At 33.4% G+C, this 17494-nt stretch overlaps 1 protein-coding gene across 2 annotated transcripts in view; it reads right to left on the bottom strand.

Annotated features, from left to right (window-relative positions):
* toc (toucan) overlaps positions 1-17494 on the bottom strand; it is a 192974-nt gene that overhangs the window by 118205 nt on the left and 57275 nt on the right. For both annotated transcript variants that reach the window (XM_073964955.1, XM_073964956.1), the window contains one exon: positions 2686-2804. In XM_073964955.1, coding sequence (XP_073821056.1) covers positions 2686-2804 — 119 coding nt within the window. The remainder of the gene's footprint in view (positions 1-2685; positions 2805-17494) is intronic.

Raw genomic sequence — 17494 nt, 5'->3', positions numbered from 1 at the left:
GTCTATTTCGACTGGACAACTAATGTTACAATTTATTTGGCATTGTTTTTTATATCCTACACCACACTGTATTGCATTAGTTTGTAACATGCAAAGGGAAGCGAAATAGACCCATAGTTCCTATTGATTCAATTTCTGAGTCGATTTACGCATGTCCGTCTGTCCATGTATTTTTGTAAACAAAGTACAGGTCGCATTTATTGTTCGATTCGCAATAAAATTACCTAAATTTTTGCCCAAAAGACGAACCCTATTTATTTTGGTAAAAATTGGTTCAGATTTGGATACAGCTCCCATATATATTTTCGCCCGATTTGAGGTATTTGATGCACCAAACAAGTTTGATAAAATTTGGAATGTGTGACGGAATTTGTGTTAAATTATACCGAAATCAATTCAGATTTAAATGTAGGCCCCATATATATTTTCAGCTGATTTGAGATTTTTGATCTGTCCGAATTTGGACCAGAAATAATGTTACATATATAAATGTTACATATTCACAGTGGCCGCGCCCGACTTTGGTTCTTTCATTACAGATTGCAGCGAATACCTTTCTAACAAATGAATGAATTCTAAATTTTGCAATATAATCTATTAAATCTTTATAAATAAAAATCAAATGTCGTTCGTTGGTAATTGCATCAGTTGAGAACGTCATAATCCAACTTAGGTTTTTATGGAAATAAAAATTTAAGTGGGCGTGGTAAAAAAACTATGTTATATCTACAAAACTAATGAACCGATTTTCCTAACATTTTCTGGGAATGTACGGGGATGACCCCCGGAGATAAGCTACATACACTCCCGATCATTTGAATAGGTTTGAAATTTTTTCTTTTAATATGTTAAGGTATCTTCTGATGAGTTCGTATTACAGATCCATACAATTTAGTTTTTGAGAGTCCTACACTATGCCAACATTCACAAGAAAAAAATAATAACGGTGTTGCCATATTTTCGGAAAATATCCCAATTATAATAAAAATGTACAAAAAAGGGTCCATTTTTTGCGATCATCAGAATAGGTTTGAATCAAATAAAATTGAAAAATGGAACATTCTGATAAATCCTACAACAAATTTGACACGCTTTATTAGGAACATGGCGCACTGGTCGAAACCATTGATCTAGCGGCGCGAAAGTCAAAAAATCAAAGTATAAAATTGCGAAATGTTTTCCATTGTATCGATTACAGACACTCTGCTGACTAAAATTTTGTTTTTACTTTTTTGTTGTTGTAAATATTCACCCAGATATTCGCTGTCAAGTGCAAGAAATTTTGATGCATCAGATTTTAAGAAAATTGTTGCTAAAAACCTGATTTCATATTTGTTTAATTGTTAAATAAATTCGTAATAGAACTAAACAAACTTTATTTTTTATTGATAGGGGAGGGTGTAAGTTAAATTTAAAATAAATGTTTGGGGCCTGAAGTTACATAGTTATATAGCAATAAATTTTCAAAAATTATAATTTTTTTATGTTTTTAGTTCTCTGAGATCCAGTCCAATTTTTTGTTTACTAATTAATTTGGACTTCCTAGATTCCGAATAACCACAATTTAGCTGCAAATCTTGCTGATAAATGGTGTTGAAAAATAGCTTAAATCCTCAAAATACCCAAAATCTGTCGGTACAGTTATATGGGGGCTATATAAAATGGTGGAGAAGATGTATAACCAACGAGAACTTCCTACGCCAAAATTCAGCTTATTTGGTCTGACAATGTATACAAAATCCTAACAATACCGAATATTGGGGGGTACCGTTATATGGGGACAATATCAAAACGTAGACCTATGCCAACAATTTTTGGTGGAGAATGTTTATGTCCACTGGGAACCCCAAATACCAAATTACACCTAATTTGGCCGGAAAATGTAGCTTTGAACCCCCAAAATACTGAAAATCGGGAGTTACCTTAAAAGGGGCCTATACCCAAACGTGGACCTATGCCCACAATTTTTGGTGGAAAGGTTTAGTGATCACTAGAAACCCTAAGTACCAATTTACAACTAATTTGGAAGGAAAGGGTAGCTTAAATTCTCAAAATACCGAATATCAGGATGTACCGTTATATGGGGGCTATACCAAAATATTAGCCGATGTTGTTCATATTTAGTCCATTATTACCCACGGACACAGACTGAGTTTGTACAAAATTTCAGAAAGATATCTCCATTCGTTTCCAAATTATTAATTTCGCGCCCCTAGATCTGTGATTTCGACCACTGTGCGCGGGTTCAATTCTCAACCTGGAAAAGTTACCAAGAACTTTCAGATAAAATCAAGAAATATTCCATTAAAAACGTTTTATAAACATGCTTTAAAAGGCTTTTTGATTTCGTAAGATCCCTTCTGAGCTTCGACAATTGTCTAAAAGCAAATACCAAGTGATAGCCATATTATTAGGATCGATAAATTAAAAAGGTCATTGAAAATAGTTGGTATTTTAGCTCAAGTTCCATTTTTTAACTATCCTTGCAGTTCAAATTTAAGTATTATCATACAAATCCACCATAGTTGACCAAATGTATCATAAATGTTCGACAATTGACAAAAGAATGTCTCTTCGACGACAATAAAGTAGAAAATTGTAAATCAAATTTAACTCAAATCAAATTTAACTCAAATTGAAATGCGCATTAAAAATATTTAAAATTTTTTAAAACATCATACTTACTCAATGGAGTTTTTGCCAAAAGCTTAGGAGATCCTGTATTACCACCACTGCCAGCACCGCTTGCAAAGCTTAAATCACTTTGGGAGCTCTTCTGACTGTCTTTACTGTATGAACGGCCACTAAAAATAAAAAAGAATATAAATTAAAAAAAAAAACATTTTCAGTTAATTTATAAAAATGTGAGAATAACAAAATATTTTGACATACAGCAATAACAAAAACCATAGCATTACTAACGTGACGTTTCTTTCTTTTTTGTTTTGATATTCAGATTACCCACAGCGATTGAAAAATATTCTGGTATTTTATTTCTATTTTAGGTTTGGTTATGCCACTCACACGAACATCAAGCTACGATTATTCGTAATACAGAAATTTATTTAAATGCGATAAGCGAAAACTGTATTCTTGGGTTATTGTTTGTATTTTGTTATTAGCAGTATTATTTATGGAACTAATTAAAAACCTATTAACTTCATATATTTAATAGTATTTACATTAATAAGTAATAAATGTGTATAATATTGGCTATAATTACTAAAATGCTACTTCCTTTTGAATATGTAATGATTAGCAGTGAGAGTATCCGAAGTGGAATAATTTTAATTCAGATTTAAGGAATTGTACCATAAAGAATGCATGTTTTTGTATATTAGACGGGATATCAGTGATAATAGAAAAGGTTAACTTCATATTTGCATTTTAAATGTCATAATTGCATAACATTGTTAGCAATTTCATAAATTTATTATTAATTATTTTTCGGGTGCTAATTTAGTATCTATAAAAAACACATTTAAAGCAAAAACACATTGGTAGCGAAGTCATATTTCACAGTACATATATAATTCTAAAAGCCAAATAATATGGATTCATTCAAATTTCTAACTTGAATGTTCATATTTTCCTAAACATATATTTACATATATATAGCAGCTGGTGACCTTTGTCGCTAATGCTGTATCTTCTTGAATATTAGTCTTATATTTACTATAAACCTAATTATGAATAAATAAATATATATTTATATTTGTAAATAATGTTTATATAACTTAGCTCTATAACTTCTTTACATTCAATTGTTTATTAAAATTTTCTTTTACCAAAAAACCAATTTAGAAACCTTTGTCTAATTTCCTGTATACAATTGTAAATATTATTTATGACTGAACGCTCAGGTGCCAATGTAATGTCTTAAGTGTCTAACCAACTATCCGCATAGGGGAGTAGTGCATTCATCTCCACGTATTCCATAGACTAAAGATAAGAATACCAAGAGAAAATAACAACAAATTTAACCATCGTGTTCTTCACCATCATTAACGAAAAACTGAAAACTGGCTTCACGCTCTGTTTGCCACTGAGAACAACAACCTGCACCACTAAAGTGCTACAACATTTCAGCCGTATAGAAGCTGCTACTAGCAATTCCATCCATTACAGCACATTATCGCTACGGCAACATCATTCATTACCTCAGAACTTTTTTCAAGAGAATCGTGAAACAAGCTTTGGCGGAAAGCAATATAGAAGTTGTGCTGTGTGCAAATAAACAAATTATGCTTGTAAATGTATACCTCCTAATAGGTATAAATTGTAAAATGTGAAAAGACAACTAAAAACAAATTTATATACAATTTGTAAATACATACGTATATGTTTGAATATGTAAACAAAAACAATGACACGTTGTATACCTTCTAAACAAAGTTCAAAGTTCCACCAATAAGTAACGCGTCTATTGTTTCACCATTTTCCCTGTTATATATGTCAGTAATTTCGTCATCAGCAAACAGGATAAGAGAATACCACCTTGCCACTAATGGCCCGGCAAGACTCGGTCCGTTGTGTGTCTCATAACGCGTTAAAACAACAACCACATGCAATTTTCAAGAAAAAATTTGGCATCACTTGCTATTTGTTAATGTGGTTGTTGTTTTAACGCGTGATACGATCGATTCTACCCGGACAATTTTAAAAACCGGCGTTATCACAGCATTTATTTATGTTTCCTAAAAAACAATTTGTCACTTGTTTTGGCAACATTTAGTGTATAAAATATGCGGATCCAACAGCATATTTTATACAGTAATGCCATCAACAACAAATTTGCTATGCTTGCGGGCATAGGAAGCACGAACGTAAGCACACGTGCACTATAAACACCTTCGTGTGGCTTCGTTACTAAGCGTTTACACCAAATACAACTCTGATTTACTAACACATACATACATTTGTCGGTTGTCTCCCAGCTGTCCATCAGTTTTTCACAGGCAGTAGGGTTAACAAATTTTTGACATTTTTTGTAAAAATAAGAGAAAACAAAAGAACATAAACAAAATATGTGAACGGAAAACAAAAGGAAATCGATGATTTTCATTCTTAATTTTACAACTGTTTTTGCAGTTGTCTGGTCGCCTACGTCACACAGGCAAGTTTTGGGATTTTGACAATCAATACAAATACTGTCCTGTCATTTGTAAACACAGGGTTAACTTGACGAATTGTTTACATTTTGGAAATCTGCACTTGTGCAGGCATGTGTAATACTAATGTTGCACTTTCAGGTTTTTCTACTCACACTACCTTAATTTATTATCTGTAAATGTGTGTTTTTGACATCACTGATCTAAATCTTAAAATATCTCACACGAAAATCCTTCAATATATCCCCTATTTCCGTTTGCTAAAAGGTAATTTTTTGGACGTAATTTTTGCTCTGTATTCCTAATAACAGATTTCCATTAGCGAAAATAAGCTAATTATGTATTAGATGCAGACGGCAAATCATTTGATATTTAAGTCAGTGTGATGTAGTTTTTATTTAACATTTATTAAATTAATTAATGTAAAAAAGGTGAGTTATTATTATTATTATTTCGATCGGACGATTGATGTTTGGCTATAAAAAACTTTTGGGTTAAGAAATTATTACAAAATTACTTCGGCGGAGTATAACAAAAAAAATCAAGGGAACTAACTGATTTGTTACGGGGTTTGAAACGTTAGTCTTCCCTGCCTTACCCCTTGACGAACAATGCCAAATTTTTTAAATTTTGTTGTATCCCAGCAAAATTTATTTGAAGTTGTTCTATGTGAAGTAGTGATTGAATAGCTTTTTTAGAAGCAGTCAACGCAGAGTCATGAAAAATGCATTCCGTTCTTCACATTTTGACAATGTCCGATTTGAATCCATTTCACAAAAAATTTCACATTTTAGCAATGTTTACATTTATAATAACTTTTTGCAAACAAAATGTTTTAGAACACAAGAAGCAATTTATTTTATGGTATTTTAATTACTCAGCAAAATGTTTGTATCCAAAAAGATAGTCATAGGTGCAAGAAATGTCAGACTGCATATTTGTTTGTAGCCAAAAAAGTAGTTGAATCATGATTGCAAGTGACTATTGGAGTTATCATGAACGGCAATTCCCCGTGAATTTTTTCAATTTCTCCCTTATGTTGCAACGGCGGAAGGACGGGGAAATTTCATTCATGATAACCCCCAATGTCTTTTTTACGTGAAAGAAGTCAGCAATCAATTTTAGATATTTATCACCTATTGGCATGGCTCTATGCAAGAAACGTTTTAAGATGTTTTTGGGTATTTTTGAGTAATAAAAGCTAACTTTCTAGAATAAAAGTATTTGATTTTTATTTGCACTCAGTCGCTTTTTAAAATGATTTATTTGAGATATTCCATTGTTTTATATTCATTATATTTCAATTTCATTAAGACTATCGAACTATTATCAAACTACTGTTTTTTCAAACAAAAATGTTCTACAAAAACATGAGTTTGGTAGTAATTTGAACGAAACTAGACAAAGAGGCCATAAATATTAATTAGAAGTTACCACAACTCTTTTAAATACCTTTTCCAAATGGCCCTGAGGTCTCAAATCAGTGAAAATCCTCGCTTAATAGATGTTAACTTCTCCCATATCCTCAAATTGCATGCTTGCGAATCAATTTTTAAATGAATCGAAAAATCAATTCAAAATACTTTCCGTGGAATGTATATTTATTCACTACAAAGAACTAATGCAAAAAGTGTGCTTAAGAAGCAAATTAGACAGTATCCTCACTGCACCATGCCCTTGTAAAAATCATGACTTCTTTCACGTAAAAAGATGTAGTCCGAAATCACTTGCACTCATGATTCAACTACTTCTTTGGCTACAAACATTTTGATTGGATATTACAGCATCGTCTTAAAGCAAAATAGGCTATGTTACTTTTTGAAGTTGCGTGTTTATTATTATATTACATACACAGCTTATCTTAATAAATAGGAAGTAATTACCCAACATCTTATGCAAAATGAGCGGGGTGTGGTCAGGGAATGCAGGTCTACACTTTAACTGCAAATATCAAATATCGCCTATTTGAATCACTATTTTTGCTTGATAGCCTTTGAACGTCATAAAAGTTATGCCCAAAGCAATCTTATATCATCACTGTATTACCCAGCAAAAATACTCATTACAAAACCCCCTACTAACTCGTTATTTTAACAAGGGCATGTCGCTCGAAATAAGTACAATCTCGATGTACTTATGTTTCGGCGGTGTCCGGATTATCGAATTGTCCGGAAACGACTTCTAAGGTAAACGAATTCATATTAAGCAAATATCACGGGTTGCGACCATATGAAGATTGGAAACAGCTTTCCTGACTACCAAATTTACATCTTAAATTCCTCCAGCGTAATTTACGTGGCATTTGCTGAGTATTTTTTTTCGTCAAAAACTTATCTACAGTTGGTGTATATTTATGCATAGTTTTTTTTTCTTCAAAGATATAAATTTCCTAGCCCATGTACATATCGTCGGTGTCATGCTTAAATGTTCTATACGCCATTTGTGAATTTTTGAGATCCAGGTGGTTTCTAGGGTTTCCCGGTATGATCTTTTTGAATTTTTGGTAGGCTTTCTCATATCTGCTCTAGTTTCCGAGATATCCACGCTTCGACGCGATATCTGAAACCTTTTTCAGTTATTAAATTATTATTTTAAAAACTTACAAGTATAGAAGCCCATTTCGATTTAGAACTTATTACTTTATTGAGGCAAAGATACAACAATTATTTTGTCACTTTGTTCCATATGGTGTTCAATATTTCACATTTGTGTCATAAGTGTGGATATGGAACAAATCGACAAAAATTTTATTTTTAAAAAAATTCTTGTATAACTTTTATATTCCAATACATATTCCTCAATATTTTTGTAAATATGTTCTATATACTATTATTAATAATTCAAGTCAGAAATATAAATATTTTATTAAGTCAGCTCCACGCAGTTGTAACACAAAAATTAAAATGCAATTATCTCAAAACGGGCAAATGGCGTATGGAAGGTTGACACAGACGATATATTGATTTCCCGTGTCCATAGGACATAAGCCTCTTACGACTCGCGATAGAACTTCAGAATACATTATGGTGAATATATTTTAGGCATTTCTATGGACATCAGGAAATGACATCATCTCGTCGTCAAAGAAAATAAAAAGACTATATTTCATACTCCCAAAAGACTTTCTCACTAACCGGATGGCTAATGAACTAATTCCCTTAGAGAAAAGGAACATGCAACACCGGTTTTCAGGGAACTAGGCTACCCGACACTATGTTTTATATACTGTTGCTTATCATAGTCAGACATCATCATTCAACAGATTAAGATAGTTAATTCCACATTAACTTTATAACTGGTTTAAAGACTTCATTTTTCTTATTTATACACCAATTGCTATTGTTAAGAATGAAAACGTCCATGAAATAAATAAGAATAGAATGCTCAAAATAGGAAAAAAAAAAGAAGTAAGCAAAGGCTATAGTCGGACGGGGCCGGCCATCTGATACCCTACACCACTACTCCTGGGAATAAGCTTTCAGCAAATTAAAATTCCTTTATGAAACAAATAATCTTATTGTATGAAATAACTTTGTGGATTCTGCCATCTCATCACATCAAGCTTAAATAATAATATAATAATTGTTCCACAAACATCCCATAAGGGACAAAGGAGACTTCTCTCATATCAATGAGTGCACCCCGATTCATATTTCCTAATGTGGGGACCGAGTCCGAACGGCGTGTCCTAAGACATTACTTATAGAGAAGCTTTTCATGGCTGAAATACTCAGAAAATGTCGACAACATTACTGAGGGGTATTTTCCCACCGTTGAAAATTTGAAGTTACCTGGCCAGGGAAAATGAAAAGTGAAATACCGGTATTTTTGATGAAAGAGTAGTCAAAGTAATGCCAAAGTAATATCAGATTCTCATCCAAGAATGTATGCATCTTCTTCTACCTAAAGTCTTACCTCGTGCAAAATTTCGCCACTATTGAGCTATAATTGCGACCTTTAGTGTGTTTATGATTACACTACAAGCAAAAACACTGGATATATTAGGCTCTAACTCTGTTATCTGACCGCGTAAATCAACATAATTGACATCAAAGGAAATGGCAAAAGTTGGCCTTTCATATATTATTTACCAGAATTAAATATATAACCGGTATATTAAAATTTTTCACAATTTTCACACGATCACCATCTCAAATTGCAAGGATCTTCTTTGTCATATACTGTCACCTTGTTCGAATTTTCGAGGCGATCGGGTTATTATTGCGACTAACAGAGCAGCTACAAAATCGGATAAAAATTTTGTTTTTGGTCCATTTCACCCGCTAAATATTTCAAGATCATCACCAATAAGAATAAGTGTCTATTCTGGGGCCTAATTACGACATTCGATTTGATCGAGTATTTGCTCGTGAATGAAAAAATCGAACGATTAAAAGCCTATTCGCACCACCAATCGTACATTTACTAAGGCAATTTTTTACACCAATGTCACAAAGTTTTACAAAAATAAATCATTTCGTACATTTTTGTAGCACAACTTCATTCCGAAATTATTACCTAAAGTATTATTCAACAATTTCAGCAAATATTTAAATTTTTTCATTAATAAGCTTGTTTCTTAGGTTTTGTTTAAAAAATAAATACATTTTTACCATCTACTTTTTAAATGTTCTTTGAAGAACACAGGTTTTCATAGTTCGATTTTTTCATTCACGAGTAAATACTCGATCGAATCGAATGTCGTAATTAGGCCCCTGGTCTGAACCCGGCCTCCATGCAAAATTTCGCGACGATCGGTCCATAATTGAGGCCTGGAGTTTGATTACAATTTATAATGGACAGACGGACGGACGGACACACATCTCAAAATCGCTTTATCTCGCCGAGATATGAAGATTGGTATACCACATTGGGGGTCTCCGACGAATATTTCGCGGTGTTACATGAATTTTCCCCGAAACAAACTTATAATACCCCTTCCCACATAGTGGTTTAGGGTATAAATATTGATGTCCGGATTATCGAGGTAAGAAAAATATGTGATGTCCGAATTACAGAGTCAACAGTTTAAAAAATTCTAGTGTCCGGATTACCGCGTTGTCCGGATTATCGAGACTATACTGTAGTTACGTTTTGACCACTTAGACAAGTAGTTAAATAAGTAGTCCCGACTTTTAGTAACTACTTATTTAAGTGGCCAACAATAACTACATACTTCGAGCGATATTTTGCTGGGTAGGTCTATTTTAACTTCTAAGAGTGTTATTCGTAATTACCCTGCAAGCAAAAACTATCGCGGAAGTAACATAAGCGTGCACCCTAGGCAATGGAAACAGTCGCGAGCTATAGTCGCGGAAATCACCCTGAAGTGACCTCATTCGCGAGGAAATGAACCACGCCGGCGTAACTTTCTGGAAGTTACTTCAGCGAAACTTCGGGAAGTCATTCCTCCGATTTAAAAAAAATATTATTGTCATTTTATTTTATTTCTCTATTATTTTTTAAGTGAGTTCGCTTTTAGAGAACTTATTTTTCTTAGCTGAAACACTCAGCAATTTCCCCCTTCATGAATTTTGTCATTTTAAAAATGTGATGTTGTTGTCTGGCTTGGGAATCGAACTTTAAACCTTCAGAGTGCATAGTGAGCATGCTTACCACTGCACCAACGATCTTCTTTTATGAGAAACTCACTTCTAAATGCTTGCAGGGTAAATGCCCTTCTTTAAAGGGGAGAGTAGGCCCAGGCATATCAACATCCAATATGTTGTTGTTGTCGTAGCAGCATAGAAATCTACGTAGAAGAATAGGTTTGATGTTGCGTTGGCAACCGCTGGCAGAAATACTATAGTTTCGGGTCAATCCGGTACGAAAGAACCCGCTGCCGTGACATTCAATCTGTCGAAATTAAGAGCGTAGGAGTATATTAAATTTGTAAATGTGACCCACGTTAAAGCACTTATAGTCGAAAAGGATTTAGGAGGAGTGTTACTTTCTGCAACATACAAAAATACCATATCCTAAGTTCCATACACTGCACTGAACGTGTAGAGAACGCCTTCATATCTCCCATATTTTTATATTAAAATAATCAAAAAATTGTGACATTAAAAGTTCATTCATTTATATTTAATCTTAGTAGGGACTGCGAAGCGCACCGGGTTCAGCTAGTCTTTTATAAACTACATATTATAACTTAGGGGCAGAGCTCAGATTTACTCGCGAGTGAAAATTCGGAGAGAGGTGGTAATTTTTTGTGGGTGGAATATTTTTGGTGGTTGTGGGACAAGTTTATTTCGGGAAGGGAAAAGTTTTTGTTTGGTGTTGGGGAGGGGGCAAGTTTCCCCCCTCAACTTGCTCGAATTCAAGAAGAGTTTCACTCGCGAGTGGAATTCGAGCGAATATTCGGAGCTCTGCTTAGGGGTATCCATAATGAAAATTTTCTCTATAAAAAAATTTTTCAACTTGCTCGAATTCAAGAAGAGTTTCACTCGCGAGTGGAATTCGAGCGAGTATTCGGAGCTCTGCTTAGGGGTATCCATAATGAAAATTTTCTCTATAAAAAAAATTTTAAGCTTGTACTTGTCGAAGCTTAAATTGCGTTTTAATATTTTTTTAAAAAAAATGCAGAATGTCATGTCTCTAATATTTATTATGTAAAAACTTAATTCTTTGACAATTGGCATTCAACTCGTTTGGCATTCCCCAAATGAACAAACATTGACATATCAGTGAAATCATTAAATTGTCATTTAGATAGAATCGAAATGCATCGATCGAATGTCTCCAATGGCATACCAAAGTTGTTATCATTACCCACCCTCTCCAAAGTCCAACTGACTAACTGCCGCACACCCACAATTGCTGATTTATTCCTGACAAGCAGAACGACTGACTGACTGATTGATGTTCTATTGATGAAATTGATTTGCCGCATTTTTACATTCCTTCTGATTGTCGAAATGAAACTAAGTTGTGTTTTACAGGCATATTCAAATCAACATCAAATGGAAGCATCTACATGAACAACAATAACAACAACAGCATGCCGCCACACACAATAAATTGTTTATTTTATTATGCAACAATCATCACCTTATATCAATAAACACCTATTCTGCCCTCACCCAAATGATATTCAAATATTTGTAATCAGTTTACAGATCATTCTATGATTTTCGTTATGTTGGCTGTAATTTTTGAGGTTAAGAATAAATGACCTTTAATAAGGTGATTCACGATATCATAAAAATACAAAATTTACGAGAAAATATTCACCCATTTATTTTCAATTCCTTATTTCTTAACTCATCCATTCATCAGATGATGCTTTGTGTATTCATTCATGTTTTCACACATTAATTAGAGTGGAACACCACCAGCAATATCCTCACCGACATCATCATTTTCATCTGTTGTACAATATAACATCACCGCCACCATATTGCAGCTACAGAAAAAATATTAATGGAAAATGTTCATATACTCCACAATCTGTGCATAAGGTCTATGAGTTAAGTAAGCGGATGGGATAGGAAGTGTTTTGAATTTTATTTGTATTGGCAGGTATACAATTTGTATTTGAATTTAAATGACATAATATCGCAAGGACATGGTTTCAATTTATACCAATACTTTATGCCCAAAGGTGTGAGAAAATGTATAAAGCTACTCCTTTCTTTATTTCAAATAGCTATTATAACAAATTATAGTAGAAACAATGACAACAAAAGGTTTCGGCTTAACTTAATATATTGATCGAATAGAATAAGGTAGAACTTGATAAAAATCACTTTGCTATATTTGTAAAATATGCCCTCTGAAAATTTCTACTATTTGGAATTACCAGATATTCACTTGGGTAGGTTATACAAAAAACACTGTCTCTTCCGCTTCAATCTTATACCAATATTTGACATAGTCTCCATCACCATGGTAGTCATTGTATTTATCTTTGTTTAGTGTCTTTGTTCAGAGCACTTGGAATCCATGTCATTCACTGATAAGAGAAATGCCGACAAACATGAAAATGTGGCTTGTGGGTAGGTAGGTGGTTTGTAGGGTACGGGGTATCTCCACGTCTCTATCCCCTGAAATATTAATAATGTCGAGTGTTTCGCATAAACAAAAAGCCAACTAGCGTTGTTCGTTGTAAGCAAACAAAGCTAATGAATGTACGTACCCAAGTTTTGTTAGTTTGCCTTTTTTTCTATGTTCCTATGCGAAAAAATATGAATTTCAAAAGATGGTAACAGACACACTCAGACACCCCCACCAACACATACAAAGGGATAATTTATCCACAAATTAGCTAACGAATAATTTGAATTGCATGTCCAGATTGTATTCAGAAATTCTCCATTTGTGTGAATGTATTTCTATATTGACCTCATTAGTTTATCATTGGATTATAATCGAACAGGCGACGTTTGGTTGTGATTTTTAAGTGTATTTTGTTGGGGATAATGAAGTTATTTTTTATTGCCAGGTAACAAATTCTCACCTATAGGCTAAAATTAAAAAATGACAGCATTTGATGTGAAATGGCAATATTATTTTGAAAACGTAAATCAACAGATTTCCAATGGAATATGTACAAGGTTCACAGAATGAGCTGGATATACATTCAAATGGCCTGTTTCACTAAGCCGATTCGCATTCAAATTCATTCGAACTATTACCAAACTCCTGTTTTTGAAAAATATTAAATTCATTTTTTTGTTCAATCAAACAATATTTTTCTACAATAACAGGAGTTTGGTAGTAATTCGAACGAATTTGAATACGAATCGTCTTTGAGAGACTAGGCATAAATATTGGATTTTTTCGTAGTATCCCAGCAAAAATGTCCATTGCCAAATAATATGTAGTACTCTTTTGTAGCCGTAGCTACCTAAACATCTTCATACTACCCGATTATTTTAACAAGGACATGTCAAATAGGTACTTATTCAATGGGTACTAACCAGTAACAATAACAAACAAGCTGTTCCGTTACATACATTAAGGATTATTTAAACACATCCATGTACATACATGAACTACGCTTCGTATTTTAAAAAAATCATTTGTCGGCAGTAAATGTTGACGTTATTCCACTGACCGTCGATAGCTCAGGGATGAAAAGAGAAGAAATAAAAGACAAACACGAGTGTATCAGTTTCAAATATATTTTCGGTTTATTGTTGGTATAGGGTTTCAGCGAATGAGAAACATTACCTTTTGTATGTGAAGCTACGAACGAAAGCAATAGGAGTGTGACTCCTTCGAAAGTTAAATAGCAAGTGAAGTTGCAGGTGGGCAGAATAACGTTCACAAGGCCGTGACATCAACTACGACTGCAGCATTGGAAAGCGCCCCTCTGCATCCGAACTGAGCGAATAGGGCTTTCCAGGAGAGGTAGTAGAAAAGAGCGAAACTCTCTTCTACAATCCGAACTAGCGAATACGGCTCCTGGAAGAAGTGCAGAGAAGATATCCCCATAGGGCTCGTAAGAGCGGCCAATTAGCGTGGATAATTGGAATACTGCAGAAGGGAAAACAAAGTATCGAACGTATACATTGGCGTAACCAATGTATCGAACTTATACAGTAAGCATTGAACTTACAACTTTCGGTCTTGTAGTCAAACACACACACCCTATGCTTTCGTTACTCATTACTAAGTAATGAGTAGAATAAGTGGTTTTGCAAATGAAATTTTATACAAATATGCCATCATTTTTCAGCCTACTGGCAATGTAGAAGTTTTATTCAATTTAAATATTGAAAAAGGTCCAGCATAAACCACTTTTAATTTGTATGATATATGAACGGTCACATTGTCAAATCTTTTTAGTTATGCCGGGGCACACGCCTGTTTTCTGGTAAATATTTGCTCACAGTGACTTCAAAAAATTGTCAGAAGTTCTGAAAAATAAAAACTTTAAAATCTTTTTGTGCCGAAGATTTTATATCGAATCACTTAATAATTAAGATTTAATGTAATTTTAGGTAAAAACTTATAAAAATGTCATACAGGGATACGAGTCATAACCCTAATAACCATGTAAAACTATTAATTTTGCAAATGTGTTTTAGTGTTCATATAGGAGGTTCCGGAACCCTAATATTAACTAAACTGTTAAATATCGAATAAAACCTTGGTATTTAACAATTATCATTAGAGCACAGGATTACAAAGGATATATTCATTTATTTAGTTAACTGGATTCCTTTACGATGTCTTCAGATAATAAATAAAAGGTTTAACTCACATTATATTATCAAAACAAAAGTAATTTCTTCAGATTTCGAATCAAATCGATAGCGAAGAATTTCAGTCATTTCGGTGCGATATTTAGGTCACAACCTTCAAAATACCGAAAATCGGGAGGTACCGTTCTATGGGGGCTATATCAAAACCTGGATCGATATACTCGTAGCCCATTTTCAATCACACGAGCAATAGAAACTTATGTACCAAATTATAAAGCTCTATCTTAAATATTGTCAGCTGCATCTTTAGTTCAACAGACCGAGGGAACGACATGGTTATATCGACTTAGAATTTTCTGCCAATCAAGAATATATAGGGGCTCCGACGAATATTTCGGTGTGTTACAAACGGAATGACAAACATAATTATACCCTCCATATTATGGTGAAGGGTACAAAAATAATAAAGTCTGCAAAATTGTAGATACAAGAACATATTTAATACACACGGTGCGCCTTAACTAATTTTAAATGGAAGGTGCTTACACCTGGGAAGTTTTTGCAGATTCTGAAACTACAATGCTCATAGATGAGAAATTTCTAGAAACAAAAAAAAAACGCCGGAGGGATTTTCTAATAAATCGCGATTTAAATTCACATTTTTTGGGGTTCTTTCGGTCACGATTCGAAGCCGCGCGTCCTATGTAAAAGGGCCTGAAGAAAATGTTGTAGCTGTGAAAATTCTCCACAAGATTGACCTTTTTGATACTTTCGTAGGTTTCACCGTTTTTTAGATTTAGAAGTTTAAATTGAGAAAATGCACTGACTGTATCGCTTCCTTATAAAACAATGTCATTACTGCAATTTCCCAAATAAAACTTATATATCTTGAAAATGGTACAACCTAGGACAAAATAAATTATCTGTTCGTGTAGAGAATTTTCACAGCTTGAACATTTTCTTTAGTTCCATTTTGATATGACTTGCGGTTTCCAAGCAAAATATTGAAGACTTAAAATAAAAACCTAAAAATTTGAACTGAACCTCTATATCTCAAAAATGGTAAAACCTAAGAAAAAACCTAAAGGTCAGTCTTGTAGAGAATTTTCACAGCCACAACATTTTCTTTAGACTCATTTCGATACGACTTGCGGTTTCCAAGCAAAATCGTGAAAACCTAAAAAAACCTAAAATTGTGAATTTTGATCGCGATTTATTTAAAAATCCCTCCGGCGATTTTTTCTGTTTTCTTTATTCTTCTTATCTATGAACATTGCTGTTTCAGAATCCGCGAAATCTTCCCATGTGTAAGCGGTTTTCATCAAAAGTTGGTTAAGTCGCACTGAGCATGTTTTATAAGGAGGCGATACAGTCAGTGCATTGTCTCAATTTGAACTTCCATATCTCAAAAACGGTAAAACCTACAAAAATATCATAAAGAGCAATTTTGTGGAGAATTTTTACAGCTATAACATTTAGGACTCGCGGTTTCCAAGCAAAATCGTAAAACCCTAAAGAACCCCTAAAAATGTGAACTTAAATCGCGATTTATTTGAAAATCCTTTCGGCGATTTTTTTTTTTTTTTTTGTTTCTTGATATTTCTCATCTATGAGCATTGTAGTTTCAGAATCTGCAAAAACTTCCCAGGTGTAAGCACCTTCCATTTAAATTTGGTTTAGGCACACCGTGTACATTTTTTTAATAATAAAAAGAAAAGGTCAAATTTCATATTAAAGTCATTTTATTGGGGAGGGTAATTAATAGACATCGGATTTTTGCATGTTTTTTATTTCTCATCCGATTGGACTCAAATTTTGGATCTAGGCGTTTTGAGGGTCAATTTTTCGATATTTGGGGTCATATCAAAAATATGCAAAAAATATGCAAAATATATGCAAAAAATATGCAAAAAATATGCCAAAAAATATGCAAAAAATATGCAAAATATGCAAAAAATATGCAAAATATGCAAAAAATATGCAAAAAATATGCAGAATATGCAAAAAATATGCAAAATATGCAAACAGATTTTGGTCGAAAATCGTCAAACATTTAACGTCGATTTTTTAGTAGATTATTGTGTTATTGATACCTCATACGACGGCGTGGTGTAGAGTATATGGTATTGTAATACTATTTTTATTGTTAAACTATGCAAAAATATAAAATTTGATAAAATATTAATAATTTTATGTAAATTTAATATTTTCTTTGTCTTAGTTTGTAGC

This window comes from Musca autumnalis, unplaced genomic scaffold (genome assembly GCF_047663935.1).
Source record: "Musca autumnalis isolate F117 unplaced genomic scaffold, ASM4766393v1 scaffold_2, whole genome shotgun sequence".
NCBI classification, from domain to species: Eukaryota; Metazoa; Arthropoda; class Insecta; order Diptera; family Muscidae; genus Musca; species Musca autumnalis.
Note: the sequence above shows the minus strand (reverse complement) of the source record. Positions and strands in the feature narration are given on the sequence as shown.